At 42.5% G+C, this 11,373-nt stretch overlaps 2 protein-coding genes across 2 annotated transcripts; both read right to left on the reverse strand.

Moving 5' to 3' along the window:
* Positions 1 to 293: 293 nt before the first annotated feature.
* Positions 294 to 1,598, reverse strand: LOC133123355 (gap junction alpha-3 protein-like). The gene has a single exon (XM_061233756.1). It carries the CDS (start codon positions 1,596 to 1,598, stop codon positions 294 to 296), a length of 1,305 nt encoding a protein of 434 aa, XP_061089740.1.
* Positions 1,599 to 6,478: 4,880 nt separating this feature from the next.
* Positions 6,479 to 10,560, reverse strand: LOC133124088 (gap junction beta-2 protein-like). Its single transcript, XM_061234974.1, has 2 exons — positions 10,487 to 10,560; positions 6,479 to 8,488 (listed from the first exon to the last, which is right to left on the reverse strand). Exon 2 carries the CDS (start codon positions 8,461 to 8,463, stop codon positions 7,687 to 7,689), a length of 777 nt encoding a protein of 258 aa, XP_061090958.1. The 5' UTR covers positions 8,464 to 8,488; positions 10,487 to 10,560; the 3' UTR covers positions 6,479 to 7,686.
* Positions 10,561 to 11,373: the final 813 nt, after the last annotated feature.

Consider the following 11,373-nt stretch of genomic DNA (forward strand, 5'->3'; position numbering starts at 1 on the left):
GTATCCCTCTCAGACTCCTTCCTCTCCACCACATCAATGCCAACAGGAAGAACACTTGCATTTAAAGAGCAACAAACCTGTCGAGGATACGCTACAACTCACCGATTGCACTGCGGTTCACGTCTCGCTGTTTACAGATTTATACCGAGAGCATCCCAGTTCCAGTGCCCTGTCTCACACCACTGCTGGTATTTCATTCTTCAATTTCTTAATATAGTTTTATATATATATTAACATATATAAAAGGGAGATGGTGGGGTAACGGTGGGGGTAGGTGGGGTGGGGGATGGGGGCTAGATGGCCAGGTCATTTGGTCTGGCCCTGACGCTACTGGTCTTGCTGGCCCGACTCAGTCGCCGGGTATCCATGGCAACCAGGGGCGCCTCATGCATCTCCACCAAGGTGGTGACACAGCCCTTGTCTGGCGGTAACTGCTCGCCGTCGTCCTTGGCTGGTGGCTGCTGCTGTGGCTGGTCACTATGGATACTGCAATCAGAGATGGGAGAGGGATTTGGGGAGGGGGACGAGGGGGAGGAAGAGGGTTTGGAGGGGCAGGGGGATTTGGGCTTCCTCTCCAGAGTCAGCAGCCTTTCAGTGGCCCGGTTGGCCCAGTTCTGCTCCGAGGCCTGTTGCTGCTGGTGGCTGTTGTTGTTGTTGCTGGTGTAGAAGGAGGAGATCAGGTCCTGTGGGTCCTCCATTTTGAAGTCAGCCATGGGCCCCACTGGTGATGGGTACACCCCGCTCTCTGCCACAGTCATGTCCGTGTAGTTGGGTGGGTAGCAGTGGATATGGGGCGCAGTTCTCGGGACGGGGATTGGGGCAGCAGGATCGGGCTCAGACTCTGGGTCAGGGCAGGGCAGTGCACACTCGTTGGTCATGCCCTGCTTGACCTTCTTCCATCCCAGGTGATAGATCTCTAACAAATTCAGCAAAAGGGACACGCAAGCCACCACAAGCATAAATAGGATGAAAATGGTCTTCTCCGTGGGCCTGGAGATGAAGCAGTCTACTGTATTGGGGCAGGGCCAGCGGGCGCACTTATACAGCGGCCGCAGCTGGAAGCCGTAGAGGAAGTACTGGCCCAGGATGAAGCCCACCTCGAACAGTGTCTTGAAAATGATGTTGAACACGTAGGTGCGCAGCAGGGCGCCCCTGATGCGGATTTTCCCGTGCTCGTCTCTGATCGGCAGCCTCTCCTTCTTGCCACCACCCCCGTTCTTCAAGAGGAGCTCCTTTTCCCGCTGCAGCCGGATCTTCCGCAGCTCCTCCTCCCTCTCCTTCCGCTTCTCCTCCATGCGGACGATGTGCAGCACGTGGCCCAGGTAGATGAGGGTGGGCGTGGAGACGAAGATGATCTGCAGCACCCAGAAGCGGATGTGGGAGATGGGGAAGGCCTCGTCGTAGCAGACGTTCTCGCACCCGGGCTGCTGGGTGTTGCAGGTAAAGTCCGACTGCTCGTCGCCCCACACGTCCTCGGCCGCCGCCCCCAGGACCAGGATCCTGAAGATGAAGAGGACCGTCAGCCACACCTTGCCGATCACCGTCGAATGTTCCTGTGCGTTCTCCAGCAGCCGCCCCAGAAAGCTCCAGTCACCCATCCTTTATGATTTCCAGCCTGGGGAGACAGTGCAGGCGAGGATGAGGAGTGCAGGCTAGGATGATTATATTATTATATTATTAGTGTTACAAAGAGGTTAATCTGACAAAAGGTTCTGCTTGCAGAACAACAAAATACAGAGCATGATAAAATAACAGTTTGACGCAAAAATTGACATTACATCATGCTTCATTGTCTGTCAATATGGGTGTGATATTACACTTATACTTCAGATCTCCCAAGGGTTTTGAGGAATCTCACTTTGAATCCTCCCATATACTGTATATTTTTATCACAATAAACACACAATATATGAAGGTACATGTTCCCATGTCCAATATAGCAAGACTTTAGAATAAAGTTATGCACCAATAAAACTAAAAATAAATAATAACTAGTGTCTGTGTTAAGTGAAAACAACATGAACGTTGTTTTCACTTCACCATTTCTGTGTGGATTTTGATGTATGTTTGGAGTCATTGTCCTGTGGGACAATCTACCTACAACCAAGTCTCAGCTTCCTAGCAGAGACAACCACATTTTCTGCCAAAATTTCCTGGTACTTTGTTGAATTAGTTGTGCCACTGATCTTTAATAGTGTCCCTGGACCACTGGCAACAAAACAACTCCAAAACATCAATGACCCACCACCATGACCCACCACCAGCAGGTATGAGCTGCTTCTGCCTGTATGCATTCTTCTTTTACCACCAAACATGTTGATGGTGTGTATGGCCAAAACATGGTTTCATCTGACCATGGCAATCTCGTCCAGTCATAATTCCATTGAGTTTTAGCAAACTCTAGATGCTTGGTTTTGTTTATTGTGGTCAGTAAGGACTGTCTTCATAGGGTTTCTTGGTATGGAGGTGCCATTTTATTGTTCTTTTTGGGACTTGGTAACCGTATGATGCAACCAATCCCTGCAACTGTTAAACTGTGATCCTTGGGTTCCATATGGACTCCCTCACTATCTTCCTCACCATCCATGGGGACAATGTGCACTTGTGTCCTCTTCCTGGCAAGTTTCAACCATTCCATAAATATACACTCACTTTATTAGGTATTTATTAGACTTATTTTTTAGACTACTGCTATAGCCTATCCACATAGGGTTATGATGCGTTGTATGTTCAGAGATGCTCTTCTGCATACCACTGTTGTAATGTGTGGTTATTTCCATTACTGTCACCTTCCTGTCAGCTTTGACCAGTCTGGTCATTCTCCTCTGACGTCTCTCATTAACAGTTATGAAGTTATGAGGGTTTTGCACCATTCTTTGCTAACTCTAGAGACTAGTGTACGTGAAAATCCCAGGAGATCAGCAGTTTCTGAGATACTCAAACCACCCTGTCTGCCACCAACAATCATTCACTTAAATCACATTTTTTCCCCATTCTGATGGTAGATATGAACATTAACTGTAGCTCCTGACCCATATCTACATGATTGTATGCATTGCACTGCTGCCACACAATTGGCTGATTAGATCGCATGAATAATTAGGTGTAAAAAAGTCAAAATGTTCCTAATAAAGTGCTAGGTGAGTGTATATATATATATATATATATGGTCAATTGCCATCTGTCTCTTCACAGTTATTTGGCTTTCCCCATGGGAATATAATACCTGAAAACAATAATGACATAAAAGTTACTAAGGCATAGTATGAGCACAAAAAAAAGTGGGAAATGTCTCAATTTTTCATTCTGATCACAATATATTTTGTTACCTAGTAAAAGCAAAATTCTAATTTTATTCACATATAAAATATAAAATATAGAGGTCAGAATTGGGGAGACTTGCCAAACAGCCCTCCTTGGTCAGTTTTTAGCCACTGGTCATTACTGATTGTTGAGGTCTCAGAATTAAATGTTGCATATATAAAGATAACAGCAATTTCCTGATTAGCATTTCCGTAATAATAATAATAATAATAATAATAATTATTATTATTATTATTATTATTATTATTATTATTATTACTGGGCATTTGGGCAAACTGTGGTTCGATCCCCTGTGTAGCTGTGTAGCGTTAGCGAAATAACATGTAATGTAATTATTATTATTAATTTTAGTAGTTCTATTACCAATTTGTTTTTCTATTTGTGTTAGTTGTTGGTACCACTATGTACGTTTTTTTAAATTTTTTACAAAGCACGCTAAACAGGAGCTACCGTAGCCTATTAACACCTCACTTGATTATATCTGCCTTGTGAGAGTGCACAGTGTTTCAATATGATAAGTTTATCGGGCGGTTTGCGTAAATGATTTACCTCTAAATGTTATTTACGCAAATTACAGAAATGAACATTTCTTAAATTCTAAACAAGGGCGGTGTTCCAAAAGAATCGCTCTAGTCTACTAGGTGAGTACGCTAATAAGGGCGCGAGGGGCCCTCACGCGGGGCCACCCAGGGCAAGTGCTGGTCTCATCAGGTTCTGAAATGCTGATCAAGGCAAATATTTCGCCACATCGACTGATGTTCACTGAGCAATAAACGTAATCGGTGAATAGGTTAAAGCAACTCGCTTAAACGCGAGTTTAAGGTTATTAGGTTATTTCAGTTACTGTATTTTGTTAATACACAATGTGCAATGATACCGTGATATAGTCATAATAATTATTATGTGTTGGTGCTATTTTAAAAAATATGGACCCATCGAATACATTCTTTTAATGTAAAATACGCGTTTTTTCTTCGTTTATTTCAAACTTTTGGATTTAGCTTAATCTGTGTCCATTTACATTTAGTTGTATTATAGGCCAATTTAAATATGAATTTTAATGCTCAAAAACAAATTACCTCTCTGTGTGGTTTAATGCGGTAACAAGCTGTCTGACAACCAGACAATACGGAAGGTACCAGAGCCCCTTTTGTTCACGCGTGCCCCTTTCCATTGAAGTGGCAGTTCTTTGACTCTGTGTAACAGAACTATTGTTTAAGCTGATGGTTATCCTCGAGTTAACTGACACCAGTCCGGTGTTTAATTTAAAGAGCATACATCCGTTTTTTTCGTGTAAGAGGCAAATTAAAACAGCTGGAGAAGCAACATCCCACTTACAGTCTTGGTCAAACTTGTTCAATCAAGGTGCTCACACGCACCAAGTTCTTCATTATACCTTGGCCAAGGGTTGCCAGACTCAGCTACTGAAATCAATCTCCGGCTGCCACCGATGTCACATTTTGAGAGCGCTGAATATCACAGAGCCGTCCCAGGAAGGAGCATCCCTCCCCTCTCCCCCCTCGCCCTCCTCCCACCCCCTCCCCCCTCCCACACCCTCAGGATCCCAGCGGCTCTGCCAGCTTACCGAACTCCTCTGAAAGCAGCCAGGCAGCCAACTTTTCTCAAGCAAAGCCTTCTTCACACGTGGATTCCAGGCCGGTCGTGCGCAACCAAAAACAGCTAGTTTTTCGAGGCGAATTGAAGTTGGACGTGGGGTTCCGCGAAGCGCCGCTGCCCCCGGTTCCCTGCCATCGCGACTGTCACATTATGTGATGACTGAATCCCGAGAGTCATCAGCCTGCACGCGCGCACGCCACGCCCCTGCCAACTTCGAATAAGTCATTACACCCAATCTATAGGGATCCTCATATTAATATTAGTCTCGTGGTTGCGAGTGGAGAGCATGGCCTGTCGTTTAGAACTGCAATTTTGTTGATCTCGTTGCCTTCTGGATTTTGATTTAGTACTGGAGCAGTGCGTTATTAATGGTAATAATTATTTCAAAAGACGTTTCCTGTACCTAAATAGAATTGGTTTTGAAGCTGATCATTGAGAATGTAACATTCGAAGCATATCAGAACGACACAAGGCCTATTAGCTGTGAACAGTAGCTAGGTGGGTAGTTAAACTTACCGAGTATAAATAACGGTTGTACCCTAATTCGTCGATAACCTAGAAATTTACTGCCTCACTTCGGTCGTCTATGGTGGCACACCTTGTGATTCGCAGCTCCCGTAATAGTCGGCATTCTACCAGTATTTCTACCAATACAGCAATGTAGAACTATTAGGAAATTGACCATTTTGGACAGAATTTTCGAACCAAAATCAAAATGTCTCACAGTTTTAACACTTATTTATGACAGACCAGGTCCTGATAAACCTTTTACTCTTGGTGAAACATTACTGTGTTGTTTTAAAATAATCCTCCTCCAAATAGTCCATGTAAACCAATACAGTCCTAATTGAAAAACATTTTGTTTAAAAAATAAATGTCTCCAAAATGAAATTAATATCTCTTAATGTCACTTGTTTATGAAAGACCAGGTCCCAATGACCATCTGACCTGATTTGGATGAAATAATACTGTAATGTTTTCTAATAATCTCACTCCAAATTATCTACAGTGCAGTCTGTATTTGGACAGTGGTACAATTTCTGTTCTTTTGGTTCTTTACTCCAGCGCACTGTCTATGAAATTAAGCAATGGTATGAGGTCAAAGTGCAGATGATCACCCTTAATTTGGGGTTATCTTCATCCATATTGGGTGATCCGTGTTGGAAATACATCCCTTTTGTAGGAAATACATCCCTATTTATACCAAAAAAAGGGATTACATTACATGAATGGCATTTGGCAGACGCTCTTATCCAGAGTGACGTACAGTTGATTAGACTAAGCAGGAGACAATCCTCCCCTGGAGCAATGCAGAGTTAAGGGCCTTGCTCAAGGGCCCAATGGCTGTGCGGATCTTATTGTGGCTACACTGGAGATCAAACCACCGGCCTTGCGGGTCCCAGTCATTTACCTTAACCACTACGCTGGGATGTAGTTCCCTGGGAGCTCCCTTCAGCGTCATATGTAATAGATGCTTTCATTCCAGCCAGCATTCTAATCAAGAGACAAAAAATCCCTTCAATGAACAAAGGAAAAGTTCTAGTTTATTTATTTTTTATTAAAAGTGAAGTACTGAAGTCATGAAACATGTATTTTGCACATTTATATCAGCGTTTTGAGTTCTCATACAAAAGAAATGTCATACATTAATACATAGGAAATTATTATTCATTAAATTTATTAAAGCCCTTCATGAATCCTACGAAATGTTCAATCAACTTCATAACAATGTATAACATCAATACATCAACCACTATAACCTTAAAAATTCTGCGAAGAACATAAAAATAAATAAATTGTAAAAATAAAGCCAATGACACTGGTTAATGCTGGAGTACATTCAATATTGCCATAACTTTCTTCATTTTTCACCATCATTTGCCGATTTGATAATGGAAAACATTCAACTTACTATTTGGTTTTATTTTTATTGATTTAATCAGTTTCTATTTGTTTATTCAACTATGTAAAGAACCACACTGCTGAATGTAAAAGTTTCAAGCAGAACCAACACATGCTAATGCATTGTAATTGTGTAAAAAAAGTTGCATACTGACCAGTACAAAATACTATATACCTGCAATGTTATAGCATCTTGTGAGACTATACCATGAGAGGGCTGGTGGTAAGAAATAAACCATAGCTCCCATTCAGGTAAACTCAAGCATGTGGAAGTTACACTGCCTCACTAGTGATCTATAGTGAAAGGCATAACATTTATTGGTCCTACTTTGAGTCTTTGGTTCAATTGGTCCTGGTCATGCACCAAAACCACTTGTTCTTGCACTTGCAACAGAGCATCTGGTGCATGTACCTCCTGTAAGTAGCATATTGCAGTATTATTAATAGCCACTAGGGGACACTGTGTGACTGTTCTGAGCTCCCTTGCAAAGTATTTTTTTTTGTACCACCATTTTGTTTTCTGGATCATAGTGGTTTTAAATAGCAATGGTCGCATTTATATAGCGCCTTTATCCAAAGCGCTGTACAACTGATTCTTCTCATTCACCCATTCATACACACACTCACACACCAATGGCAATTGGCTGACATGCAAGGCACCTACCAGCTCGTCAGGAGCATTTGAGGGTTAGGTGTCTTACTCAGGGACACTTCGACACACCCGGGGCCGAATTGAACTGGCAACCCTCCAATGGGCAGACGACTGCTCATACTGCCTGAGCCAATGTCGCCCCGTTTAAGCAAAGCTGCAGTCAGATGAACCAGGGAAACGTGGTTTCCTTTTCACTGGGCTTTTGCAGAGGCCAGCAGTGTCTCATTCTTCTCGTTCTGAGACATGGCCTGCTCCTGTGTCACGTTGTCAGGCATGGCATGATGGCGGCGGTTCTGTCGTCGGCGTGAGCAGCGCATCAGCGCCTTGCAGATGAGGTAGAGCAGCTCGGCCACGTTCAGCACAATGCAGATCGCTGATGACGCCACCATGAAGAGGGTGAAGACGGTCTTCTCCGTGGGCCGGGAGATGAAGCAGTCCACCTTGTTTGGGCAGGGCCACTGCTCACACTTGACCAGCCGCGGCATCTGGTAGCCGTCGTAGAGGAAGTAGAGGATGTACATGAAGCAGCCTTCGAAGATCAGTCGGAAGAACAGACTGGAGGTGTAGGTCCACCACAGCGGGCCTTCGATGGCCAGCCGGCGTTTGCGTAGGCTCTCCAGGTCGTCGGTCACCTGAGTGCCGGAGCGGAAAATGGTCTTTTTGGCCCCGCGCTTGCGGTAGGCCACGTGCATGGCCACGAGCAGCGCCGGGGTGGAGACGAAGATCAGCTGCAGGCACCACAGCCGGATGTGCGACACGGGGAAGAAGTGGTCGTAGCAGACGTTCTTGCAGCCCGGCTGCTGCGTGTTGCAGGTGAAGTCGGACTGCTCGTCCCCCCACACGCTCTCGGCTGCCAGGACCAGGATCATGATGCGGAAGATGAAGAGGACCGACAGCCAGATCTTCCCCAGACTGGTGGAGTGCTTGTTCACTCCGCCCAGCTGGGCATACAGCGCCCCCCAGCTCATGCCTTGCACCCTGGGCTCAAAACACCTGGGAGAGAGAGAGAGAAAAATATGGATTGAGAACAAGGGAAAGATGGAGGAAGAGAGAGGGAGTGGAGGCGAGAGGGGATGCAAAGAGGGATGTGGGGAGAGAGAGGGAGGGACAAGGAATGGTGGAGGTAGAGGAAGAGGTGGGATAAAAGAAGGGAGAGAGATGGAGGGAGGAGAGGGAACAGTATCGGAATAGTATATTCAATTTAATGGATTTTAATGATAAAAACATGCATTGTATTTGAACTGTGAAAGATAATTAGCTAAATCATACAATAAATCATAGCATATTTATTATAACACAGAGTTGGGAAACATTTATAAATCGCAAAGTAAATTATTAAAAACAGTAGGCTACATTAAAGATAATGAACAAATCCTGAAATTAAGATTGGCCTACAAGTGAAAACATATATATATATATATATATATATATATATATATATATATATATATATATATATATATATATATATATATATATATAAATATTGGTAATTTACTCGATTACACGTTATCTTAAATCTATTTTTTTGAAAACGCCGGTTATATGATCATTGTGATAGATGCTGAAAGACGTTTTTAAAAACCTCAAATCGCCTGCAGCACAGAACGTGGCTGAAATGGACGCTAGATGGAGCGAACGGTTTGGCTACATTTTTCTTCTTTTTTTTTCTTATGATTTCATAAGCCAGTTAATGACCAGTGTAAGGGTAATTTTCTCAATTGATTCTTAATTGACAATGGGTGTTAACATAAAGAAAATCACATGATTACAAATAACATTTTAGTGATAATCCTTATACTATTAGACCACTTTCTGAATTGAAATTACTATGAGTCTTTCTCTGTCTCTCTCTAGCAGACAGACAGCCTTTCACCTTAATGTCTCTGCTTCTCAGCTAGCACATTCTGGTCTTACAGCAGGGTCAACAAGGGGTATTCAGAAGACAAAATACTGATAAATGTTCGTGGCCAGCTTCATGTCTTTTTGTTTTGGTAAAGCCCCCCCTTCAGGAAAAGTGTGTATAAGAGTCTTACTATGTCTGATTCAAATCAGAAAGCCGGTAAGCTTTCTCACTTTCTGTAATTTCTTTGCAAATAAATACGAAAGTTAAAAGGTATAAGAATAGCTATTGTTGTGTTTTTACTGGTTCTGTGTTATCAGACGACGCTCACCTGTGATATCTTATTTGTGCATGTTAAAAAGGGAATTTTTCCCCGCACACCTGCGACGACACCAACTTCCAATTAAACGCAAAGAAAAGAAATGGAGTTGACAAGATGAAACAACTTATCATGGAGTGGCCTAAAATAGTAAAATAGGCCTAATAAAAGTAACGTTCCAGATTAGTCTATATGGAATAATTTCGCGTCTCGCAGAAAATGATTAGGCATATTTCAGTAGTCCCAGGATAATACCGAGACCAATCCATCATAATGAAAAGAAAATTTGATTGTACCCATTTCAGAGCACGGATTAGTATTGAAATGCTACTGGAAAATGACATTGAAATGTTATTTTATTTAACGTTTCGTTGTAGAGCTGTAGGGCGAAACTAATCGAATAAATAATTATCTTAACCAAATTATATAGCCATATTATTTATATTATTAAAAGATGCATGTCAAAATTCATATAAAATTAATTATAGGCATACGAACCGAGGCTACTATATACAAATATAAAATAACGATATGAATATGTTAAAATGTATGGAAACCAACGCCAAAAGAAAAAAAGGAGTCCACATTAGGCTATATAGCGGATAGGAATATAAAAATAAATTTATTCTATAGCAACGAAGAAACAAAATGACTAATTTACCGAAGGAAAATGTCTACATATTATTTAATCAAACTCACAACATCCAAGGTCTATAAAATCATGCGAAGAATGTAAAATACTAGCTATGAAGTAAACAAATTTAAATTTAACTGACGACTTCATTTAAAAGAATACTTATTAAAATAGCAAAATGATAAAAGATCTTACCTCTAAAAACATTTCAGATTGAGGCAGCCTGCATGTAATGTAGCTGCTAAGACGTAGGCTATTTGGAGTTCAGCAGATGCGCTCTGAAAGGTGCACTGTTTTATTTAGTCGAGGATCCACCTCTTTGTAGGGGCGGAGCTTAATGAATGAAAGAATGCCAGAGCTTTAATCATATTAAATTACTTTTATTATCTTAATCGTTAAACTCAAGTTAAGATCACACGCTGAATGCTCTGTCAGGGAATTGCGAATAAAGCTAAATTCTACCTTGAGATAATTCGGTAAAATTTAGTAGGGGTGAGCTGGATCGGTTGGGAGACTTTTTTTCGACAGAACTTAATCCGTAATTACTCCCAGTCTACATACACGAAATATAACACTTTTATCCTAAAAACCTGTCGGTGAAGGAGCAGGTATTTAGGTGCAGTTTTAATAAGATACCAATAACACTGCACATTTTTACAATCTTCATGTTCTTAGCTATTCATATAGACAAATTGTGGCATTACAACATCCATCCATCCATCCATTATCTGAACCCGCTTATCCTGATCAGGGTCGCAGGGGGGCTGGAGCCTATCCCAGCATACATTGGGCGAAAGGCAGGAATACTCCCTGGACAGGTCGCCAGTCTATCGCAGGGCACACACACCATTCACTCACACAGTCATACCTACGGGCAATTTAGACTCTCCAATCAGCCTAACGTGCATGTCTTTGGACTGTGGGAGGAAACCGGAGTACCCGGAGGAAACCCACGCAGACACGGGGAGAACATGCAAACTCCGCACAGAGAGGCCCTGGCCGACGGGGATTCGAACCCAGGACCTCCTTGCTGTGAGGCGCATTACAACATCCATCCATCCATCCATCCATCCATTATCTGA

The sequence above is a fragment of the Conger conger genome, chromosome 3, assembly GCF_963514075.1.
Source record: "Conger conger chromosome 3, fConCon1.1, whole genome shotgun sequence".
NCBI lineage: Eukaryota > Metazoa > Chordata > Actinopteri > Anguilliformes > Congridae > Conger > Conger conger.

Excerpts from the sequence above, each read along its gene's own strand:
- LOC133124088 (XM_061234974.1), bottom strand. The coding sequence starts at position 8,463 with ATGAGCTGGGGGGCGCTGTATGCCCAGCTGGGCGGAGTGAACAAGCAC.
- LOC133123355 (XM_061233756.1), bottom strand. The coding sequence starts at position 1,598 with ATGGGTGACTGGAGCTTTCTGGGGCGGCTGCTGGAGAACGCACAGGAA.